This window comes from Gordionus sp. m RMFG-2023, chromosome 1, assembly GCF_954871325.1.
Source record: "Gordionus sp. m RMFG-2023 chromosome 1, tfGorSpeb1-WG-v2, whole genome shotgun sequence".
Taxonomy (NCBI): domain Eukaryota; kingdom Metazoa; phylum Nematomorpha; class Gordioida; order Chordodea; family Parachordodidae; genus Gordionus; species Gordionus sp. m RMFG-2023.
In genome coordinates this window covers 43,365,947-43,392,975 of record NC_088775.1, presented here as the reverse complement: position 1 = coordinate 43,392,975, position 27,029 = coordinate 43,365,947, and the positions used below count along the sequence as shown (strand labels likewise).

Below are 27,029 nucleotides of genomic sequence, written 5' to 3'. Positions count from 1 at the left end.
AATATGATATGGAATTTATTACCCTATATGCATAGTATATTCCAAATCATTAAAACATAGAATATCATGTCCTCTTTTTGATTTTTTATTAGTAATTTTGTTTTCTAAAATTACATTACTAAATTGATTATATCTAGATTGTTAACTTTGAATTATATTGGGATTAATTCTTTACCAATGATATATATGTTCTTTTCTCAAGAAGATTTTCCCGCACTTTAATGAACTAATCACAGAATTGGACAAAACTTTACGATGAAGTGTCCATACGATCATAGACACGGAAATCAAAATAATGAAAAGGTTAATTTTTAAAGATTAATATAATCTAATTCTTATTCAAAAAGGAAATCAAATGAAAAAGATCTTTCTGTGGATGTTAGTTTTATATATGAAACAATTATTGAAAAGTATCAAAAGAAATATATCGACTCTGTACAAGTAATAAGTTTTAATAGTAAATAAATAAATATATTTAGAATTATTATCATTATAATAATAATGCCAAATTATCTTCTACTATACAAAAACAGGTATATGCTTATTTTTATCAATTAATTAATTATAGATAAAGAATATTGAAAAAATATCTGAAAATACCATTGAATCATTATTAAATCTTCAAGAATCATGCAAAGTTGTTAAACTCTATGGAGTAACTAAACTTCCAAATTCATATGCCTGGTGCCCTATCCAACATAATTATATGGTATTATATTAAATTAATGTTTTTATAATTAAAATAGGTAGAGGATGAATCATGTTTGCACAATATACCTTATATGGGCCCAGATATTTTAGATAGAGATGTTAATTTTATAGATGATTTATTAAAGAGTTATGAGGGAAAAGTTCATGAAACAGAAGATGATTTTTGTCAAACTCTGCAATCTTCTGAAGGAAATCAAATCTGGGCAGATTTAGGCATTAAAGAAGAGAATTTTGATTATTATTTATCAAATAATATACCAACAGGCTGGCTATATATAATAATATATGAGCTGATTGAGAATATAAAAGCAAAAACTAGCAATTATAATCACAGTTTAGGATTTTGTCATAGAGGATCTCCAGTTAAAGTTTCTTTGTCACCTACTAATATATTAAGTAATTTATTTTATTTAAAATGTTAACAAATAAAAAATTATATTAATAAATTTAATATAAATATGTTAAATAAGTGATAAAATTAAACCAATTGATTAATGAAGACATCTTATGTGGAATTTATATAATAACTGAAGAAGAACAAATGATTATGAAGGAAATATCTGAAAAATTCTCTTGTTTGGGGAGATATGAAGAAATCAAGCGAAAGTTATACATTTTCTTAATATCTCATATACTCAGGGCTGTAGTTAGGGGGGGGGGGAGATTGTGTCCCTTCAAAAAAATTAATTTTATTTATAGTGGTATTTAGCATTATGAATATTTTTAACATTAAACAAACATTATAAAATATTTTTTAAACAAAATGGTAGTATATTAATTAGGGTTGGGCATTAATGTGAATACTTAAGTATTTGTATTTTATATTCTAAAAAAATAAAAAGTATTTATTATGATTTCACAATTTTCAAACAAATACAAATTGTATTTTTTATTATAAATTGAATTATAAATGTAAATCCATATTTAAATATTAAATTTGTAACCCAAGTTAGCAACATTCTCCATTTAAAATCTTATTGTATTTTTTAAATAAGTATTACTGAAAACAAAAATACAAGTTTTTAGATGAGGAATGTAAGTAATCAAAGAAAAGGAGTTTCTATATTAAGATTATGTTTAAAAGATATTTTACAGAGATTCCATGTCAACATTACCAACCTCTAATTGTATTTTGACAATTTTGAATGGATATTCATAAATCTTATGATTTGGTTATCCAGCAATTTATTATATTCTGTAATTATTCATTAATTCTAAATAGATATTATTTAAGTTAAAAAATTGATAGTGTGTTGCAAAAAATTGACTTGCAAAAAGTTTTTGTTAAATATTTTATATTTAACCCACTAATGGTCAATGTATTATATCTGCAACATATTTATAGATTTTTCACATAAATTTTTTGAATTGATATAATTTCACATATGAATCTTATAGCTCGAGGATTGTACTATAACGTATAAAAACATTTTTTTTAAAAATAATTATTTTTGTATGCTTGATGCCACGACTATTTTGGAATATTAAAATGCCATATGTTCTAGGCTCTTTTAAATGCAATTGAAATAAATTTATTTCTTGTAGATGCCTTAACCTATTCTAATTAATTTTGACCCATCATTCTATCTATTCTATTTATAATCATGTTTTTTTACTCATTTATGCAATGTTGACCATATAAGGATTCAAAAAAAGTAATTTTTCTAAAAAAAATTATATAAAATTTGGTATACTATTTCATTATAAATTTTTATTTATAATCTTACTAAACAAATACTATTTTTTCATCATAATATTTATATTATTTATAAGAAAAAAATTCCAGAAAATTCATAATTTTATTGCTATTCTCATTTTATTTTTCATTTGAACATCAAAATTTGTAAATTATTTATTATCATCTTATATTTTTGACAAATTTTTAAATAATATTAGAATTATTATGACAATCAATTTCTAACAGTTGATGAAGCCCTATCCATGCTTTTTGATTAAGGCCCTATTTATAAAACCGATGTTCTAATTATACCTCCTAATGTTACTTTAGTTAGTCATGAAGAATATTTTGATGAAAATGATCTAACTGAAACACCTAATCTTACACAAGATACTGCAGGGTAGATTGAAATCCAGAAGACATTGATATTGTCTATGAAACTTCAATATCTACAAATTAGGAAAGCAAATTAAATTTTCCAAAAATTTAAAATGGAGAAAAATTGATCCAATATACACACTATTAGTTCAATTTATAAAACGTGGAATATATGGTTCCACTGGCAGAATTCAAAAATCTATATATCCGGCCCTTTCACTTCCTCCTTCTTTTAACAAATCCAGTAATAACTACATCCTTCATTGCAAAAAATTTTCCGCTGGAGACTCATTTTCATTCCAGCTATTATTGTAGAACAATTGTTATAACCATCTTTCTCCATCACTATACTTTTCATTTTTCAACCACGATTTCACTACTGCAACTATTCTCTCAGCCTGACTATTGGAACTGGTATGATTTGGAACCGTGATAACATGCTTGATACCGTGCATCTCACAAAACGCCTTAAACGCTACACTTGTAAACGCCGTTCCACCATCAGTTATCATCTTTAACATTTCATACTTCCCAAAAAATTCCTTCAATCTTCGTATGTAACGTTAATCCTGACACCTTTGAGCAATCAATCCATTTTGAAAAAGCACCCAATACAAAAAAATAATACTTCCTAATCCAAATGAATCCGTTCACATGCCTGTGTAGTTTCCATCCAGCCTTCTTGGTAGATTTGACCAAACATTACACGTTAAACACTCTCCTCACTATTCCAATCGGTCACTATACATATTCTCTAGTCCATTGTTTCATTCTACTTACCCCTTGATGTCCTGCTTGTAGCATTCTAACTACTTTATCCATCAATCTTCGTGGTACTATAGCTCTATTACCCCTCACCAAATAGTAATTTATAATTGTTATTTCCTGTTCCATCAATATATATGGATTAACTTTCCTTTTCCAATTTTTTTCTCCTATTAAACATTGCTTAATTTTCTTTAACTCCTCATTTTAGCGTGCTATGTTTTATTTCTTGCCAAGTTGCTGGACCATTCTCGAAGGATAATTTTCTAATCACTCAATTATCATAATCAACCTCATCCTTGTTCACAACTTCTTCGATACATAATCAGGATAACACATCTGTCATATGATTAATCATTCTCTGTCTATAATGTACCTCCATATTGAAATTTCCAACTAACAATAGCCACCTGCAGTCTAGGAGACCATCAGTTCCTTGTTATCTTTTTTGAATAGATACATCAACGGTGATCCGTATAAAATGAATATGCACCCTATCAGATACTCTCAGCTTTTCATGAACCCAAATATAACCGCCAACGGCTCCTTTTTGATAACAGAATAATGCTCCCCCTTGCGACAAAATATAACAGGCATTTCCTCCTTGTCTAAAATTTGTAATAGCCCTCCTCCAACCCCCCTTGCAGAAGCATCAACTGATAAAATCACCTCCAAATTCTTAACACATAATAAAATTGGCTTTGACATATATTATCCTTCAACTCTTAAAATACTTAAATCACCTGAAGGCTGTATTATCTTTCAACAAATAATATAATGGATGGCTATCTCTGCAAAACCTTTAATAAATAGATGATAAAAATTCATCATTCCCATAAATGATTGCAACTCCTTCTTGTCCTTTGGCGGCCACATATTTATACCTTAAATATTTTTGCTTAATGGAATGACTCCTCTGTCTTCTATTATATGTTCTAAATATATTACCCGGGTGACTCTGAACATACTCTTTTCCCTATTTGCGCAATCCTCTCATTTATAAGTTGTAATACCTCATCTAATCTTTTATTATGTTTCTCCATTGAACTCCCACTAATCAGCAGATCATCTATATAATAAAAAAATTTTCATTTCTTGGAAATTTGTATTCATCACTTTTTGGAAAACTGGCACAGACATACTTAACCCGAATGGTAACCGTTTAAAGTTGAACAATTCCTTATTCGTCGTTATAGTCAACAGCTTACTGGTATCTTCGCTAACCTTCATTTTGAAAAATATTTGGCACCTTTCAAATTAACTAAAAGTTCATCTATTCTTGGCAAAGGAAATTTGATCTCTTATACCCATTAAAATATCGTGATCCGGAAATCAACACATAAGCAGAGTGCCATTGGGCGTTCTATTTGACACTATCGGTGTCACCCAACTACTATTATTCACTGGCTCTATACTTCCTCCCTGCACTCATCTGTTCAACTCTTTTTCTATATCAGCCCGCCATTTAAAAGAAATGCAACAAGTTGGACAATACTTAGGTATTGAATTATCTTTCAATTTTATATTCACCTTAAAATTATTTAATTTACCCAATTCCTTTATAAAAATATCATTGTATAGAATCTAAAATTCCTCCATCTCTTGTATATATTTACCTACAACACTTTATCTGATTCCTTCACCATATTATTGTCATTTGTTCTGTTACCCTCAGTTCCGTCTTTATTTATCCAAACCTTTTTCCCATTTTCAATATCTTCTCCATTATCCCTTATTTCATTATTTTCTTTTAACATAAATCACTATATCTCTCATATAATCATGATTACAAAATTCCAATAGAAATATTTGAATTATTTTTTGATCAAAAAATGCATTCACTGTTTGTGGACCAATCACATAATTACTCGCAAAACAATAGACCAAGTTTTATTACAACCGAGTCAGAGATGAATAGATTATAGGAATTCTTTTGCTGACTGGATATCATTCAATACTGCAAGAATGAATGTATTGGTAGAATGACAATGATATTACTTTACCAATCGTTAGGAATTATGACACCACATACATTTTGTGATATCAAAAGGAATCTAAGGATAATCTTTAGTCCGCCCATATTTAAATTTACTAAATAAAAAGTTTTAAAATTCGGTATATTTTTACAGAATTTATGCATATATGAGCAAATAATACTTTATCGAGGAAGGATTTGAATATAAATCATAAACCCTTGCTTCCTCTGATGGATGCATATTTGCAATTAATATATATCAAGGTAAAAATAAAAGCCCAGTAGTTCGAATCTTGGATTAGGAGGTACGGTTGTTACAAATTTACTCAAAGTTGTCCAAGTACCTTCTTTGCATTCTATTTACTTCAATAATTATTTATACATCTCTAAGACTTTTATAACATTTGAGGCATTGATTTTTCGGACTATGAGAAAAAATAGACCTGAAAATTCTCCCTTAGAAATAATTAATATGGCAAAAAAGAGAGGGGCTATTACGACTGCCAGTTTGAAAAGACATATTGTAGTTCGATGGAATGATAGTTCAGTGGTGACAGTTACATCAACATGTAAAGTTCTTAGCCATCTATGCAATGTATCAAGATTCTCTAAAGATTTTCTCTAAAATAAAAATTACACAACCTAATCTTATAAATTCATATAATTCCAATATGGGTGGCATTGATCTGTGCAATAACATAGTACATATAGAATGAATATACGAAGTAAAAAATGGTGGTGGCCTATTTTTAGTAATTATTTACGTAATAGTAGCAAATTCATGGAAGTTATGGAATCTAGTGAATCCTGATGATAAAAAATTATTACTAATATTTCGGAGGGAAATAATTATGACACTTTTGAGAACTCCCTTGATAAATAAAAAGATGAGTACAAGTAGAGGCCAACGGATTCCGAAACCCCATACGACATATATATTATTGATTCTATTTTATAGAGCATTTAATAAAAATTTGATGAATTTCTATGAAACTTTGTTTAGATCTTGCTGAATTTGGATAATTTGTGCATATATATATATTAGTGATTCTATTTTATAGAGCATTTAAAAATAATAATTTGATGAATTTCTATGAAACCTTGTTTAGATCTTGCTAAATTTGGATAATTTGTGTATATATATATATATATTATTGATTCTATTTTATAGTGCATTTAAAAATAATAATTTGATGAATTTCTATGAAACCTTGTTTAGATCTTGCTGAATTTGGATAATTTGTGTATATATATTAGTGATTGAGCATTTAAAAATAATAATTTGATGAATTTCTATAAAACCTTGTTTAGATTTTGCTGAATTTGGTCTTTTCCATATTTATTCCCAAGCAGGAAACTATAATTATATTATGCAAAGTGTGAACTTTCACCCAATATTTTATTAATCATAACTATATACAATCATTATAATCATATCTAATTGACGTATAATAATTCATGATTTATAAATTTTTAAAAAAATTATACGGCCCGGCCCGAGTTAAATAATCTTAGGCCCGGCCCGGGTATTTAAAAAAAATTCGATCCGGGCTTAGGGCCGTGCCAGCAGGTCTCTAACAATTTGTGCATTATATAATAATAAAATTACAGATTTGTGCAGATTTTATGGAAAACATTCTCATATTTTTTTTAATTTGTTTGCAAATAAAATATTTAATTTGTTAAAATTGCTAAGAATATAAATGTTATTGTGACAATTTTTGCAAGTTAAATAATTTTATTTGCAAATATAAAATATGTAAATGTTTTTAATGAAATCTGTATGAAATGTATTTAAAAAATTACGTCATTTTTTATGGAAATATATTTTGCAATATATTTCAATTTTTAAATAGCTATTTTATATAATACTAGCTAATCACCCGTCAAGAATGACTGGGTTGAGGGGTAATTAGTTTATGTATATGGTACTAAATATATTTTATTAATAAATTTTATAAAATGTTAAAATTAGGAGAAAGTAAGGTAAATTTGTGAATCACACCTCATAAGATATTCTTAATTTAAAGTATGATGACCCGTCTTTCCTGTAGGGCAAAATGATAAATATGTAACTAAGAGTACCAGAGCTCTCGTTAGTCAGCATTGCTGAGCTCGTCAAAAATCATGGGGAATGAGAATTTTCTCCCTACTCTTATGATAGTTGTTACCTGTTATTTGAAAATAATAACAATTTTTATTCTTTATAACCCCCCCCCCCTTCAAACCAGGTCCAATCCATTAAAACTAAGTGTAAATCCTATTTTTTTGAGTAAAAATATATTTAAAGCTTGTACTTGATACCCATATCAATATTTTTTTTAAAAATATTACTGATCATCTATGCCTAATATTTAATATTGAAATAATTCCCAAGCAAGGTCCAAGACCATAATAGCTTTGAAAAAATTTCCCCAACCCCAACCAAAGATCATAATAATTTTGTTAGTTGAGAACTGGAATAAAATAAGGGCCTTGGTTTTTTGATCAGGCCGAGCTCATGCCTGCAAAAAAAATTTTGTTTTAGGTTAATATCTGATCCATAGTTAATAATAAAAAAATTCCTAAGCGTCCAAGCTGATAATAATTTGAAAAATTTGCCCCAAGCTTAACCCAATATAATTTATAAAAATATTTTCTAAGCCTAGCCCGACCCATTATAATTTAAAGAAAATTTTCTCAAATCTGGACAACTGATAATAATTTGAAATTTTTTTCCAAAGCCTGGAGCTTCCAAAAAAAAATAAATATTCATATAATTATATTACTTTATCAAAATATAGTTTCATTTATAAGAAGAATTGTAATACAAAATTTAAGATAGAAGCAGGCTGAGTTGGAAAGAACGTTTGCCTATGTAACGTTAACTCTATAATTCCTTTTTTAATAAAAAATAATTTAACATTATAGTTATATAGTCTCCTTCGATTTATTAACATTAAGATGATAGGAAAGTTGATAGAAAAAATAAAATTAACATTAAGATTATACGAAAACGTCATTTCCTGATTACGGCGATTATATATATTAGATAATGTATTTTATTATGAAATGGATCGATATGTAAACTATTTTAAAAAATATATAAAATTTACAAAAAATAATTTTTCCTCACATTCTTGCAAAAACAAAAATTCCCTTCTATTTTTTGCCCATTTTAGCGTGACCCATCCTATTTATTTCGAGCATGCGTGCCTCCGCCGCAAATTTTAGGACTAAAGCACAACATGGGTAATCAAATCGATTTGGGCCCGACCTTTTTAATTTCGATAAAATTTTATATACTGACAGAATATCATTAGAAAGCATCGAATCCAAAATTTTAGCCTCCCAGTACTCATTAGTTCCTGAGATATCAATGGTCAAAAGTGCCCAAAATGACTCGAAAAATACGATTTTTAAAATTGAGATAAGTTAAAAAATAATGATTTTAAAATATAAGTTATATGTCATTTTGTAAATCTATTAAAGGCCTTTTATTAAATATTAAGGATTTTTTTGCAATAATATTGTTGCGGTTTTTATTTACTTTATAAATTTTAAACATAAAAATCCAGGTGTTTCGCTTTTCAAATTTTTTTGAATTTAATATTTTCTTGTTCTCTAACCTTATATCTATTCATAAAAAAATTTAAACTTGGGACAACCAAAGGTTTTTTAGTTATTGGGATTTAAAAAATTAAAAAATAAATATTTTTTTCAAAAATAGATGGCGCTCCTTTATAAAATAACGCGATTTAAGATTATTATTTTTTAAACTTTTTTCTATTTTTAGCAAGATTTTATATCATTAATATCATGAAATGAGATTATTTAGCGGCGGTTATAATCATTTTTTTCTTATAAAAAATTTTAATTTTCGAAAATTTAAATTTTGTAGATATAATAGATAAATTAAAATTCATGAAAGATATTACCTATTTTCGGGTTTTCATTAAATTTAGTTTTTTTGACGCCATGATAATTTAGTGTTGCGATAAATTATATGTACGCCCAGTAGCCGTTGATAGGCTAACTATTGTTAAAATATTATTTTTTGGTATGAAAAGGATATCTTGTGCAGCTGGATTAACAAAAGAATTTGCTGGTCCTTTAGGGTGAAGAAAATTAATTTTTACTTCATCTCTAATTACATTCATTTCTTATGCAAATCCTAACCACCAATCGTGTTCATATGCACATGTTACATATCCTCTAATCTCATCGATTAACAGATCCTCCCTCAATCAAAGGATCCTCACGTGGATATACTATATTCTTCACAATAAATCTCTGCGAATTAGAATATATTTTAGTGTTGAGTTTAGTTAAACAATTACTCGCCTTAAAATGATTATATAATTTTTTCAAATGATTAAGAACTAACCTTTTTTGAGCGTTCACTCGTTCCCCCTTTTCAATGATAGATATGCAATCTTTTTTTCCTGGTAATACCCTACTAACTTCATTACTGCCAAATTTTTTTAACAATATCAACTGTTTTTTGATAGAGATATTTTTGCAGGCTTTCGATTTAGAGTTGAAATAATTACTTTTTCTTCTTAAACGATTTTGGATTACATGCCATATTATTAGGTAACGTTGAATGTCTTTTTTTTTATTTGCGCTCCAATTAGGAGGCAGAATGGTCAGCAATGGATATTTTTTTATTTTTAGATAAATTAGGATATTGTAATTTCATATTATTGAGTAATATCATTATTATCTTTTGTACCCGATTCTGGATTGTTAATTATTATATCTGAAATAGTTTTTTATATTTTCGCTAACCTTTTTTTTGGATAATTTTTTTCGGTTAGTTTTTTTTTCTTAATAGGAGATATTCCAATTTCGTTTAAAGTTATATTGATTGTATCTATTGATGTTGATGCTGAGTTGATATTATTTATATATTAGCTATCAGAATAGTTATATTTTTAATATTTTTTTGTGATAACCGTTTACGACATTTATCACAAATATAGTGTTCCGCCTCAATGTTTGCATATTTTGTCATTCACGTCATGACTTTACGCTATTTCTTTTTATAATTAAAGTGTTTAGATTCTTTATAAGGATTTAACGCATTTATATTTATACCTTATAAATAATTTTAAAAAGAAAAATAATATCAAAATATTTGTAAAATAAAAATTAATTAATATTAGGGACTTGCTTTTATCTTTCAACAATTAATTATTATATTTTCTTGTAGGAGATATCAGAATCTTAAATATCTTTTGAGGAAATTTAATCATTTATTATAAAACAACTAATTTTTACAAGTTATTTATATAATAGATAATCAGAGTTGTTAAAAAATACTTTTTATATGGATCTAGATACTGATACATTGTCTAAAATAATATCTAGATACAGATATTTTAATCAAAAATCTATTTAGATAGATACCATATTTTTATAAATCTGATAATAATAATAAGTAAGCCTATCAAACTGTCTATATAATATTTTTTCATGATAGTAATGCTGGAAAATCTTATTATTTATATTTAAAAATGAAAAAAAAGTTTAAAAAAATAATAATCTTAACAAAACACGTTATATTTATTTTTTGATTTTTTAAATCGTTAATAACTAAAAAACCTATGACTGTCCCAAGTTTAAATTATTTTTATGAATAGATGTAAGGTTAGAGAATAAAAAAATATAAAACTTTCAAAAATATCCTTAACATTTAATAAAAGGCCTTTAATAGAATTACAAAATGTAACTTATATTTTTAAAATCATTATTTTTTAACTTATCTCCATTTTAAAAAATCGTATTTTTCGAAAAAAGTCATTTTTGGCACTTTTGACCATTGATATCTCAATAACTATGAGTAATAGGAGGCTAAAATTTTGGATTCTATGCTTTCTAATGATATTCTATCAGCATACAAAATTTTATCAAAATTAAAAAAGTCGGGGCGAAAAGTTATCGATTTGGTATGGAATTACCCACATACTTAATATAAGGAAGAGACCTGCAAAGGTCAACAGTTTTGGCCTGGTCTAGGTTTGAATAATTTTATTTTTAAGCCTGGTCTTGGTTTTTTGCCTGGTCTGTATCCTTATTTTAGATCATTTTTTTTGGCTCATCCTAGAATTTGAAAATTTATTTAATCATTTTGGAGTATTTTGTAAAAAAAATTTATGGGAAATTGAAAATATGAGCAGTACATAAATATTAAACAACCCTTTATATAATTTTTCGATTCAACCCGTGTTTTTAAAATTTCTAGGCATGCCCGTTTATTTTGAAATTTGTAAGTTCAGCTCGGATTTTTTTAAATTGGACTATTGTTCAGGGTCAGTTCGGCAGGTCCTGATATAAAAATATATCCTATTACATTAAGGATCTGCATGATTGAATGAGAGGCAAAATATTTTTCAGGCCAAGAAATTTTTGCTCAACTTGAAATTTTGGATAATTTTTTAAACTTTGAATAATACAAAATATTATTTTTCTTCGTAATTAGTCATAACCCAGTATAAGGAGGTGCGAACTTTTAATTGACTCATCTAAATATTGTCATAGGCGTATCTAGGATTTCATATAGGAAGCATGTAATTTTTTAAAATTTGAGTATCATTATTATAGATATCATATAGTCCGAATACATGATATCTTAAAATGGAAATGCGGTGGGTATAAATTCCATGATTTATTACAATCTTTTTACATAATTTATTTTAATATTTATTTAAAGAATTCAAATTAAAATATTTTTTAATTATTAGGTCATAACAAAGATATATCATCCGGGTACATTAGAATATATCTTTCTATAAACTAATTTATTAACTTAATCAAAATAAACTATGACCATATTAGAGGAAAATAGTTACTGGTCAGAAAGGAAAGGAAACAGCTGAGTAAGAAAATGAGATTTTTATTTTTAAAAAATTTAACCATTTTTTAAAAACTTTTTATAATTAAATGAACACAAAAAACGAAGTGTTCATTAAAACAAATGAAGTTCAGGTTTAAAATTTGTCCATGCAAACGAATTTTTATTCACGAACATATACAATTTAAGTAAAATAGTTACGGTTCGATTCCATCATAAATTAAAGCCCAAATTGAGCTTGTTATTTTTTTATCATACTAAAAAAACAACTTTTCCATTAAGATGATAACTTTTTAAGGTGACTAAGGACCAACAAATTATTGAAGGACCATTTTATAAAGACATTTTTATTATTCTTCCATGATATAATAATAATCTAGAACTATTACCTGAACGGAGGAGTATAAATTGAATTAAATTTAGCATAAGAGGTGAAAAGGTAAAATCATAAATTTCATGAAAAATAAAGAAGGATGATTAGATGCCATCTTGCTCATTTTAATAATGATTATGTTAAAATAGACGACATTTTGGTCATTATATCTTCCTATCTAGGTATATAAAAGTTCTGGATTTGTTAAACACATCTCAGAGGCTTGATCACCCGCTTCTCAACGAAAAATGTGCTGTCCTTCATCGATCACCGTTCTCATGCCATAATTCGGATATTGTTAAGTCACATACCGACGAATTATCTTTCAAGAAGTTGGTTCACACCTATCAGACTCTCTTTTGTCGTCGATGTTTCAAATATGATTGTCAATTGCATCGTAAGATAAGCAAAATATTGAAATATTTATTTGCTGATGTTTTATATGAGATTAGTGAAAATTGAAAGAATTTTATAACATACAATTTCTATAAATCTATTATCTTTAATTAATTTAAAAAAATATATTATTCATAGTTTTTCAACCTCCATCTATGTTGGCCAGAGAAATCAGAAGGCCTCCCATTCCTGTGAATTTATTTGAGGACCCTTCGTGCTCACCTAATTGCTATATAAATGTTTTTTCTTCATGTTTTATTAAATTTTTATTTTTAGTATAATTCGTAAATAGTTTAAATTAAAGATATTTTAAAACTAAAAAATGGCAATGATTATAAATTATTTTATTTTTTGGAAAGTTTAAACCGGCATCTATAATGAAACTTCGCAGCGCGGTACATAAAAGTGACTTAGATACAAAAGGTAAATCCCCACCATTTAAAAATAAATCTCTATCTAAATCAGAGACCTGCAGACAGGCCCGGAAAATATTTTTTTAAATGACCGGGCTTTGCTGAAAATTTAAAATAATAAAATATATTTAAAAGTTGTGATTCATAGAACAATATATCACATTCATTCACTTTAAAAGATGCTGTACAAAGGTTTTAATCAAAATTTAATTTTCATTTTTTCGTTTCTTAAAAAAATATTTATATTAAAATATTATTCAAATTAATTATTCAACTAATGCAACAGAGATACACTCAATATTCAAAATGTAATACACTTTTTAAAGGGAAAACAGGGAGAGAGCTCAAAATAACTGATATTTTTATTAATGACTATATTAAATTACAAGAATCGCTGGGGTGGCCCAGTTGTCTGTTGTCCCAAGTTCAATCCTGGTAAGGAACTAAAAGTTTTCGGGTTTTTATTTGATGATGGATGGCTTTAGACGAATCCCGGAAAAAAAACCCCGGAAACCCAAGGAAAAAAACTTCTAGGAAAAAAACCCGAGATTTTTTTTTCGAATTTATTTAAGACCTAATAATATCGGTATATTTTTATTTGGATTAATTAGTATTTTAGAAATAAAATATTGTAGATCTCATATACCCTCCATAAAAAAATGCTGATTTCAAATTGATACAGGGACAAAAAAATACATCAGTAAAATAACCCTTGTATTACTTATTTCCGTAATAATTATTTGCTATAGTAATAAATACAATATCCATCCTTAATTACTATATTAAGTAGACAAAATTTGCAATAAGATGTGTTTATTTTATTAAAAAATCATTATTATGTATATACAAATTTAAAAATTTTCAATAATAATTATATCGGTTGACTCGTATATTGAAGGAAATTGCCCTCATAAAATCTGGAAGGCTTCGCACCCCATCACGGTATTCCTTGCAAAGTTTCTTTAACCGAATCTGTGTATTGAAACTGCGATTTTGTTTTCGGTGTCCAACTGACTACACGCCATCGTTCAAGTTTGGTTTCATCGGCAGCCACTTGACATTTCATTTTTTAGATCAATACCCAGATTGATAGGTGCTTGTTCACAACCAGATTAGAAAAACGATGATTCCAACCTTCGCATTGATTATTTGTGTGTTCTTTGTCGGATAGAGTGCTTTCATTCACGTTTCAAGTTTCTGGAGGAAATCGAGGCCCAATTCGACGTGTCTGGGATTGAGAATTGTTTCTTGAAACCTCCCTTGATACTCCATTGATGTAATTTTTATCGAAATATTCAAGAATATCTTTACCATTGGTCGCAGTCACCGATCTCAGGAATGCCATTGCATCGCCCATATCACATAAAGGAACAAAAGCTAAGCCGTCCATCATGCCACAAAAGAAGCTTAGGGCTTCATCGGTTATGTATTGGCTTTCCAGACCTAGATTTTGTATTTTCCCGTGGGTACTTTGACACAAATGGTATAAGCATACTCTGATTATGATATGATCCCCTAATTGAAAAAATAAATATAAATAATTTAACATATTAATAATCATACCAATGACAGTTTTAACCGCACTCATAGCAGACTTTTCGAAATCCATGTATATATATAATGGATCAGGAAATAAATCCCTTTCTTGACATTTAGACAGTAATATTTCAAATATTTTTTCATAAGTATTTTGTGTTTTTTTTGTAGTACACAATAAACAGCCGTGATAAAAATATTGTTTATTGATATTCTAACGATATATTTTTTTTTCTTCTCTTTAGCTTTCATCTTTTCTGGTGGTAAGCTCCTTCAACATCTCTCTCCACTTTATGTTATTCATACAATCTCTTTTATCTATTTTATACTTCTTTATATTGGCTCTAACTTTATGGCCCCATTGAAGTTTTGGCCTTCCTCTTTTACGTTTGCCCATCACTTCCAAACTTTCAACTTTATTTCCTATGTAGTTCATAGGCCTTCTCATTGTGTGCCCATACCACCTAAGTCTGTTTACCATTAACTTAGTCTTAATGGGCACTACCTTTAAACTATTTAGTATTCTTGTACTGCGCACCTTATCCTTTCTTGTTACCCCAGCAATCATCCTCAGCATTCTCATCTCCATAGTTTGTAGACTTCTCTCGTCTGATTCTTTGGTTGGCCATGTTTCCGAACTATATAGAATAGTTGGTTGTACTATGGAACTGTAGATTTTTCCCTTTAATTTGTGTGGGATTCTTTTGTCAAATAGCACTCCAGATAAAGATCTCCACTTTAACCACCCTTGATTAATCTTATTCTTTATCTCTTTTTCTATTGTGCCGTTTGTTTGTATAGTGGAGCCCAAGTATTTGCAGCTTTCAATCGATATATAATTGTAGAAAATTTTTGGGGGACATGGCAAAATTTCCATCCATATACCATGCTGTGTATTTGATATTAAATTCAAGGATTCATCCGTTGCAAACATGATGATGCGTTCTTCAGCTTGTGGGCCATTATCAAATAATAAAAATCTTTTTTCGTTCTGGGAACCACAATTCGCCCAATCACCTATAATATTTAAATTTTTATAAAAATATAATTTTATTTATACTAATACCTTCAATAACTATGTATTCCAAATTATCAAGATTTGAAGGGTTGTTCTTTGCCCTATGATTCCTTAGAGTTCTTTTGATTGAATCTTCAGATATCATGTGTGACTGAACACTTTGATATAATTTTACAACTTCCTCTGCATATATTTGAAGAGGTTTTGCTAAAGCGTCTGCACATCGTTTCTTCATGTTTGCAACAGATTTCATTGCTACTAGTCCATTGAAATTTTATGGATGATTATGAGCTGTTTCAACTATCGGGTTTTGATTTTCAAGTGTTGATGAAAGTATTGCCCGGCATTTGAAAGATGAATATTTTGAACAGCGCCATCTTATCTTGTTTACGCATTTTTTATGGATGGTATAAGAAAAACCTTCGAATATGATTTTTCCAGGATGAATTAAATCCATTAGTTTTTTTAAATAAAATTAAAATTTTATGACTTAAATATTATATTATAAATTATCAAAATTAAAATACAATAAAAAAATTTTTTGTCTTTTTATACCATATAAAGTTGATACAAATTATTAATTTTCAATTGTCTAAATACCAGGAATTATAGCGTTTTCAATGCAGATAAACAATTTTAATTCTTTTGATTAAATATTAATTTAAATTCTTAATGATAAACAGTAAGGTAAAACATCTTAATAGCTGTTCATTTAGGTACTTTCAGAGCAATTATATTTTGTAACAAATTATTAAATTTTAAATTGTTTAAATACCAGGAATTATAGCGTTTTCAATTCTGGTAAACAATTTTAATTCTGTTGATTAAATATTAATTTAAGCCCTTAATGATAAACAATAAGGTAATACATTCATGAGCAATCACTTATAAATTTATTTATCAAAATTAAATTGAGAAAAAAAAATCTTTTTTCTATGGGTTTTTTTTCCTGGGGGTTTTTTTCCGGGGGTTTTTTTCCTATTACCCTTTAGACATATGATATGATAAATTTTTGAACCGAGAAATGCCACCCGGTCACGACACGAGTGCTAGGATACTTGTCCAATAAACCAAAAATGACGGTCAGCTGAATTCGTGGGTCAGATGATAACGATTTCTTGGCCAGCGCTAGGATGATAGGATGATGGTGACCTCGGGGGCCGCTCAAGTTCAATGTCTACCAATACAATGGACTTGATAACGATACTCCGGTGGGAGATCCATTGGGATTGATACTCCAGTGGGAGATCAGGATTGGGATATCTGTCGATTTGATAATTCGTTGTGAGGAATACTCCGGTGGGATATCTGGTCGATATTGATTTGATACATCTGTGTGAGATCAAGATACTTTGGCCTCGATAGCGATACATCGGTGATCGATACAAATGAAAAAGATCAGAAATACAAATAGATAAAAATAGATAGCATGAATAAATAATAAAGTGGAGATAGATAGTGAAGGAGTTTACCACCAGAAACGGTGAAAGCTAAAAGGAAAAAAAAATTAAATTACAAGAGGAACAGGAAATAAAGGAATTACAATCGACAAGTTGAATAGAAAGTGTTTTTTTATTTAAACTCACTCATTTTATGATAAATGGAGAGGTAATATAATTGACAAGTTGTTATATATAGATTTTATATTCACGCTAAAAACGACCGTAAAATTCCGAATAGTAAAATTTATTTTATAGAAATCCTAGCAGATTTTTTTTGTTTAAAATTGTACCTTGTCATGCAAATGGTACTTCTGCAAGTCTCTAATCTAAATTATAATTGTTAAATCATTTAATCTATCTTAAAAACCATAAGTAATCAATGATTTACTGAAAATTTTTAAGAATTCGATCATAACTTAACCGATTCTCCTATTAAATATACCAACCAACCTAATGAAACAAACCAGCATCTGATCCCGAAAATGGATTGGGAGGAAACCCGAACGGAAAAGGATATTGGCAATTCAGATGACTTGACTACTCTCAGGTTGGTGAGAACCGTGTATGGCTCAGAGGATTTTTGCAGTATGGCCAAATTTTTGCCTCATTTGACCTGTCATCAGGTGATTTTTTGGAAAAAATAATATAAATACATATGGTTAGCAAAAATCATGATTTTATTTATAATGAAAGAGAAATAATAGGCTTGAGGATTTAATCTAGAACGGTTATTAGAATGGTCGCACAGTAAAAATTAGAACAAAAAAAGACACTTTATTAAATTCAATCGAAGAAAAATGATAGTCTTTATTGATTATATTATTAGAATATTAACGTTGATGTGGTCTTTTTATTTTATGATATGGTTATACAAAAGAAAACAAGTGGTGTTCGAAAATGAAAATATATATATGGTGAATTTCATATCAAATCAACCAAAAAAAGTCGATTCTCAACCCGACCCCCTTCAATTTTTCTTAAATTTTGCATAATGGTAGTATATACTATAACTAAGAAAAAAATGAAATTTTACCTCCCAAAAAGGTTTACTCGCTCAGATATGGGCGTTTAAAGCGCGGAAAAATGGTTTATTTTTGACAAAAAGTGCCTCATTTATTTTCAAATATCTCAAGAAATAATTAAGTTAGAAAAATAATTTAAATTTTATTATGTAGCTTAATAATAGTTCTTTAATATGACATAAAAATAAATATGATATAAATTTGATGAATGTCCAAAACCGGATGTATAAAACCGGAAATGGCCATAGAAAAAAAAGGTATTTTTTTTTTCGAAATTTTTTTTCTGTAGATAGATATATTACTATTTTATATTTGCCAAATCCTAGCCTGGGATGAAAAAGGGTCTAGGAGTTATGACTCTTTATATGGCTTAAATTGATCAAAAATATCTTCATTTAATGAATACTTATGAAATAATGTTTTTTTAAAAATTCTGTCTAAATGATAGGCCCTAACTTTTTTTTATTTTTATGTTAACATATTGTGACTGAAAATTATTGACAAAATAATTCTAAACCAATTTATAACTTTATTTTTCTGAAATGCATAATTACATATAATATAATAATTCATAATTATGTTTACAATATATCATATATTAAATTATCTAAAGAATTGGAATAAATTTTGACTTTAATTTTATTTTCGTCAAGGGGAATATAAGCATGGTATTTTTGTGTTCCCGGAATTCTTTTTGCTCTCAAAAATCTGCTTTCTAGATGATTTTCCATATTATTGTATTCATTATTGCTTACAAAAATGTAATTTACTCCGTGTATATTATTTGTTGCAAAGTCGAATAAATCCATTGGTGTCAAAATATGGTTTTGATATGGCCGTTGCAAACTAGCTCGAGCTGCTAACCGTTTTGTAATACCTCCTAAACTGTCGCACGGACTTTTTCCATGAGCTGTAGCAAAAAAATGCCACTCGGCCTTTATACCAAAATCACATTCATGATTATAGAGATTTATGAAATTTTTTTTATTTTTATATTGGGTTACGGCCCCATCAGAAAAATAATAAATTTTGGTCAATGTATCAAATCTTTCTTTTAAAAATAAGATCATTTTAGTTTGAAATAAATAAAAGGCACAGGCATTGTGCTTTAAACAATCTGATATTACCACTAAACTTATATGTTTTATAGTGTTGTCCTGACGATAATAAATGATAAAAGGGTGAATAGTGGACTGATTATTTGTCCAATGAAATCCCTGTGCATGGTCTTGCACTATAGATGCATAATTTTACGAAAAGTCGGCAATAACTAAGTATTCGCCAACATTTAAATTAGATTTTAAATTGTTTTGAAATAATGATTGTTGTGATGCTATAAATGAATGTGGAATCTAATTGTCTAATTTCTCAATTAAATAATCTAGGAATTCATCAGCTGATTTTGTCAGCGTTTCGAGCGTAGTTCTATCAACTGCCAACCATTGTTTAAATGATATATAATCTATTGAATTCGTATCAAATAATATAATAAGTCTTTGATCCAGGACAAAATTTACATTTATTGAAGTAACATCCAGGCTGGGCAGGATTTCAAAGACTTTGTGCAATACAATGTTTATAATCGTTTATTGGAGGATAATTATAATGATCATTATTGTTTGTAAGCTGTTTTAATTTTCCCCCTATTAAAATAAGCTTAAAATTTTGGTGTAGTGTGCAGATACACATGGTATGTGTACCTGGACCACCTGCTAAAACACAGTTTTTGGGTCGTAAGAATGCAAATCTACTAAGACCTAACTGAATATCGTTATGAGTCTCTCTAAAGTGAACGAAAAGTTCTTTAATATTACATAAAATTAATCTTTTCTGCACTTGATCCTTTTTCCCATTTATATTCATTGATATAAAATTATTTTTTCCAGGCATAAGCCTACTATTTACTTCAGAATTATAAAAATTTTTTACTTTTTCCACAATATCTTCTGAAATATACCGACTTGGTTTAATAATATTAGGATTTGAGAGAATACCCTTTTCCCTAACTAACTTCTTGGCTGTTCTGGCCATAAAATTAGTCGTGGAAAATTCTTCTTCAATTTTTTTATTAGTCCATGATTTTGGTAAAATAGTTAAAATTAAAATTTTTTCGCTGCGAGAAGTTTTTGTTAAAAATTTTTCTTCCAATTGATTAATGATTTCGGATTCATATTTTTCAACTACATCTGACTCTGAATTTATCTTAAAAATATCCTTTTTAATCTTTTTCTGAATTTTAATACATTTTTTTGTAGAATATTTTTTTTCAATAATTCGCTTCTTTTTAATAGGAGTCTCGTCTAAAAACTGTAATGTCTCGTTTAAAACTTCTATAGAAACATCTCTATCAATGTATTGTTCGGGAATTGTGGAAATAGATGGTAATGGTAAGTCATGTTCCGTGGATATATTTTTTAATTTTTTTCTGCATCCACTGCAAATTTTATCTTTTAGTGTTAACGACTTGTTTTTTCTATCATCCACTGCAAGACATTTCTCAAGTCTTTGCGAATGGAATGCTTTTCATATTTGAAAGGATTAGAGCAATATAAATTAATTGGGTTCATTAAGTTAAATAATTGTGAAATTAATAAAATATTTGTTATTTGAAATAAACCTATAATTTTTAATTTTATTTTTTTAAGATCGATTTTGAAATTTAATTTTCTTTTTAAATAATATAATATGATTTTTTTATTATTTTTTTCGTTTAATAATATTATTGATTCTGATAATTTAGTTTCTGTTTCCCAATAATATAATATGATTTTATTATTTTTTTAGTTTAATAATATTATCGATTCTGAAAATTTATTTTCTTTTTCCTAACTAAAAAAATAATAAAATCAATTATAATATTGGGAAAAAGAAACTTCTTCTTCTTCTTCTTCTCCGTTTTATGGCGATTTCCAGGTTTACCCGGGTAGGCCAGTTTTCCCTCTGATTTTTCTTTTCCATTTTTGACGGTCCTGAGCATCAATACTTGTAAGATTCAAGCTTCTCATATCCGCCGCTATCACATTTGTCCACGTCATCTTGGGTCTTCCTCTAGGTCTTGATCCTCCTACTTCCATCATTGTGCATCTCTTTACCCAGTCATCTCTTGTCATACGTTCCACATGCCCAAACCATAGAAACTAAATTATCAGAATCGATAATATTATTAAACTAAAAAATAATAAAATCATATTATATTATTGGGAAACAGAAACTAAATTATAAGAAGCAATAATATTATTAAACGAAAAAAATAATAAAATCATTATATTATTTAAAAACTAAAATCTCAAAATCGATCTTATAAAAATAAAATTAAAAATTATAGGTTTATTTCAAATAACAAATATTTTATTAATTTCACAATTATTTAACTTAATGAACCCAATTAATTTATATTGCTCTAATCCTTTCAAATATGAAAAGCATTCCATTCGCAAAGACTTGAGAAATGTCTTGCAGTGGATGATAGAAAAAAACCAGTCGTTAACACTAAAAGATAAAATTTGCAGTGGATGCAGAAAAAAATTAAAAAATATATCCACGGAACATGACTTACCCTTACCATCTATTTCCACAATTCCCGAACAATACATTGATAGAGATGTTTCTATAGAAGTTTTAAACGAGACATTACAGTTTTTAGACGAGACTCCTATTAAAAAGAAGCGAATTATTGAAAAAAAATATTGTACAAATAAATGTATTAAAATTCAGAAAAAGATTAAAAAGGATATTTTTAAGATTAATTCAGAGTCAGATGAAGTTAAAAAATATGAATCCGAAATCATTAATCAATTGAAAGAATGAATTCAATAATATGGAAAATCATCTAGAAAGCAGATTTTTGAGAGCAAAATGAATTACGGGAACACAAAAATACCATGCTTATATTCCCCTTGACGAAAATAAAATTAAAGTCAAAATTTATTCCAATTCTTTAGATAATTTAATATATGATATATTGTAAACATAATTATGAATTATTATATTATATGTAATTATGCATTTCAGAAAAATAAAGTTATAAATTGGTTTAGAATTATTTTATCAAGTAATTTTCAGTCACAATATGTTAACAATTAAAAATAAAAAAAAGTTAGGGCCTAATATTTAGACATAATTTTTAAAAAAACATTATTTCATAAGTATTCATTAAATGAAGATATTTTTGATCAATTTAAGCCATATAAAGAGTCATAACTCCTAGACCCTTTTTCATCCCAGGCTAGGATTTGGCACAAATATAAAGCAGTGTTATATCTATCTATAGAAAAAAAATTTCGAAAAAAAAATACCTTTTTTTTTCTACGGCCATTTCCGGTTTTATACATCCGGTTTTGGACATTCATCAAATTTATATCATATTTATTTTTATGTCATATTAAAGAACTATTATTAAGCTACATAATAAAATTTAAATTATTTTTCTAACTTAATTATTTCTTGAGATATTTGAAAATAAATGAGGCACTTTTTGTCAAAAATGTACCATTTTTCCGCGCTTTAAACGCCCATATCTTAGCGGGTAAACCTTTTTGGGAGGTAAAATTTCATTTTTTTCTTAGTTATAGTATATACTACCAGTATGCAAAATTTAAAAAAAATTGAAAGGGGTCGGGTTGAAACCTTGGTTGATTTGATATGGAATTCACCATATATATTTAATCGCCTTGAGATGTATTTATATATATGTTAATTTCATTGAATAAAAAGATAATATGAACATATTTAAATATACAATCACAACAAATTGAATAAGCGAAATATTTAAGAAGTATTTAAATAAGGAATTACAACAAATTAAGCGAACATGTAACAATTTATTTTGATTATCGCCATTTTTTTAAATATTTGAAATCAAATTTTATATTAAAATAAAAATAATTTTTAAAAAATATGATTTGGAGGTAAATATCTATAAGGCAAAGTTATGAATGAAGCTTGTATTGCTTGCAAATTGAGTATAATCGTTTAGCGTTGTTTTTTTTAAAAAACACTGTTTAAATTAAAGTATTTATTTTATTTTTTTTAAAAATATTGACAAACATAAACAATTTTGCCTTTTTTAAAGCAACAAACATTGTATTGTTAAATGGCTCCATTTAGCTAATTTTAAATTAGTATTTTAGTCAAAATGATATTACGCAAGCCTCGAGATTTTGCTAGTAGAGGTTTAATCCGCCCTCCAGGCTTGCATAATATTTTTTCGCTAAAATATTGAATTAGCCGTTTTTAAATCGAGCCTAACATAGCGTTGTTAATTCGTTGGTTGTGTAAAACCCAGACCCGGGGTTTGGGTCTGATAAATAGCCCAAACCAGCTCTGAGCATGAACCCCGAGCACAGACACGGGGTCCAGATTCGGGGTTCAGACCCTGGGTTTAGACCTATCGTTCAGATAAATGCAAAGTAAAAAAATAAATATCATTTTCATTTACTAATCTTAAAATAAATCTTATACATTTTATTCTAATTAATTATTAAAGCTTTGTTTATTATTATACTATACATTAATCTCATTTAATTTAAATATTTGTTTAAATTGGATTGGGGTGCTTTTGATTGGAATCTGTTAAATTCACATTCAGCATCCGTTTTTTTATATTTTTAAATTCTTAATTATTATTTTTCAGTGTTGTCTTGTTGGTATAACGATTTACAGTGTTGTGATGATTTAACATATTGACGATTAAATTCAAACCCATTCATATAAAATTATAATATTTGCAAAAATAATTAAAATATAGACAAAGCATTATTGAAATTTCTTTTATGCTCATTTCTTTTATTTTTTAAAAATTATATATATTTAAAATAACATGTAAACTATTTGTAAAATAAAATTTATATAAAAACTATATTAAATAAAATAATAATTAAACATTTAATTAGGTATGATCACGGGACTTATAGACCCATGTATGGATATGCAGTTAGAACGGCAGATTTCAGTTGATATTCTCTGTCGAAGGTAGAAGCCTTCTTTTGGGTCATCTATGATTAAGCGTAACCTTTGCCTTTTTGTTTTGAATAATTTTAGGGCTTGTAGTTCAAATGATCCACAGGTATCTGAGACTACCGGAACAAACAAAACATTATCAAGGTTGCTATTATTGTTTGTTTTTGTGTTTTCGGCTTTCGTGATAGAGTTGGAAGAAATAGATCTGGCAAAACGATCCACACAAGTATAATCCGAGGCGAGAGGTAGACCTTGGTTCCAAGGGACTAGCGTCATACCATCTGGTCTGGTTTGATTGTCGGGGCCCGGATGGTTCCGTGGAGGAAATATTTGAGGATTTCAAGGTTTTGTTGATGATTGAATTGATATGGTGTCTGGGTAATCTGCCTTTTGAGAAACGACAGTGAAGGGGGTGGTGTCCAATACTATTGATGTGGGTTTCACATAGGACGCATGATCTAGGTGTTACGATTTCACTCCTAAGCGAAGGCCTATGGCTATTCTGAGTTCTTCGTATTTTAATGACAAGCCTAGATTAGAACTAGTTACAGTTTCTAACCATTCATATCCTAGATGGCATATGGGTGAAGTTGGAATTATTGGATCTGGCAGAGGGGTCAGATTATTGTCATTATGTATAATTAAGTTAGGGGTGGAGAAAGAGTGATGGAGATTTTCTTTGAACAGCTTTGAAGTGTAAGTAATCAACGCAATGCTGTATCAATGGAAAGTTCCAGTCTCTTTGCTTTAGTGAATCTGGATATGAGCGATTTGGGGCATTTTTGCTTCAGAGGTCTAGTGCTGCCATTCGATGTGGGTCCATATACAAGTCTCTCAGTGTGTGTCAAAGTTTAGCCACTGAGGATAGAAAAGCTGAAATGCTTAGGGATATAGAGGATTGTATGCCTATACCGCCTAGCTTTGGTGGAAGAGCGGCTTGCATACAGAAGGATGATGGAAATTAGATATTTAATATGGATTCGAGAGTATTTTTTAAGTGAACTTCGAGGTCCAATAATACCTTAGGGGATGTGATAATTGTAGATTATCGTAAGGCATGTAAAATTTTTGGAATGAATAAAAAAATTTTCAGTAAATAGAAAGCCTGGTGAGCGGGTCAATATTTTAGAATATTTTTCATTCTATTAAATTTAGCAAGGAATTCATCTCTAAAATTAAATATAGCTTTTTCCCCTCCAATAGGTGAACCTAAATGGGTAAAGTTGGCTTTGTCCACTAAAATAAAATTTTCGGGTGGGCAGTCCGATTCAGAAGGGGAATAAAATTCACACTTATAAGTGATTAGTGAAAGTCCTGTAATAGGAGCTAAGTGATTTATAATTGATGGAATTTTTAAGATTTTGTTATAAGGGCCTGCTAGTGTGCCATCGTCCAGGTACCATACATTTAATTTAAGATCACATTTGGAGGAGATCTCTTTTATAATTAATTGGATGCCTTGGCAGAATAATACCGGACCTAAAGGGTCTCCTTGTTGGATGCCCTGTTTAGAGAGAATAATAGAATCATTAAATTTTAAAAAGTGGGTTGGTTGTAACATGCAGCGATGTATTTTGTATAATCTGGGAAATTTTCACAAAAGGAGGGGATAAAATGTTCCCTCCTAAGTGAGTTGAAGGCATTATGTAGGTCAATTTTGAGAATGCATTGATCATGTGTATTATGGAGGATGATACGTGTCAAGTGGGATGCAGCCTCACATCCTCCAGGAACATTAAAACCAAGCTGGTTTGGTTGTAGTAGATTGGATAGGTTAGATATTATATAGGAGCAAATTATTTTGATGATTAGCCGGAAGAGTGACCATATTGCAATAGGCCTGATGTCCCCATTGGTTTTATTAAAGGATATTAAGCCGGCTCCAAAAATGATGGGCTGAATGAGATTAGGTATGATATTATGAAAGATATGATTAAGCTATATGGTGAATTGTTTAAATATGTTTTGATATAGGGGTATAGTTGGTTTAATTATATCTTGAGATAAATGGCTTGAAAACCATCGATGCCTCCTGAAGAATCTTTTTTGAATTTTATTGCTTCCAATATTTCCATCTCGGTTTGTGGAATGGGATTATTAGATAGTGGAAGGATGATTTGTGATCTTGAGGATGTTTAGATTGCATGGCCATGAGAGTTATATCATTATTGGGGGCCATAGTATCACTTTAACAAGCTATGTTGATAGCGGAATTTTTGCATAGGTTTATTTTATTTTCAATAAACTTGGCCTTTTTTTTATCTGTCAAAAGCTTATTGAAAAAATGTGGAGGTAAGTAGCTATTATCATTTGAATTTAATGTTTTTTTGATGCTTTGTGTTAAGTTTGATTTTGATGTTGGAAGATGTAGATTTAAATATATAAATGATAATAATTTAATCCAATTATCTAAGCTTTTAATATTTTTATTTAGGGTGGTTAAAATAGCTAAAAAAAAATTGTGAAAATATAATTCTGACACCTTTTGGTATACGAACTATTGTGGGGGGGGGGGGGGACTGTGCCTCA

General features: G+C 28.4%; 1 protein-coding gene across 5 annotated transcripts in view; it reads left to right on the top strand.

Annotated features, from left to right (window-relative positions):
- The first annotated feature begins 256 nt into the window (after nt 1-256).
- The window catches only part of LOC135931390 (histone-lysine N-methyltransferase EZH2-like), a 59,389-nt gene continuing 32,616 nt past the window's right edge, over nt 257-27,029 (top strand). The window contains exons 1-10 of one of the 5 annotated variants that reach the window (XM_065468460.1): nt 260-303; nt 348-441; nt 480-533; nt 569-709; nt 747-1,107; nt 1,182-1,317; nt 12,898-13,112; nt 13,250-13,350; nt 13,471-13,534; nt 17,923-18,143. In XM_065468460.1, the coding sequence (XP_065324532.1) occupies nt 296-303; nt 348-441; nt 480-533; nt 569-709; nt 747-1,107; nt 1,182-1,317; nt 12,898-13,112; nt 13,250-13,350; nt 13,471-13,534; nt 17,923-18,143 (1,395 nt within the window). In that variant the 5' untranslated portion in view covers nt 260-295. Of the gene's footprint in view, nt 304-347; nt 442-479; nt 534-568; nt 710-746; nt 1,108-1,181; nt 1,318-12,897; nt 13,113-13,249; nt 13,351-13,470; nt 13,535-17,922; nt 18,144-27,029 lie in introns of all 5 variants that reach the window. The other 4 variants (XM_065468459.1, XM_065468458.1, XM_065468461.1 and 1 more) reach the window with 4 other exon arrangements.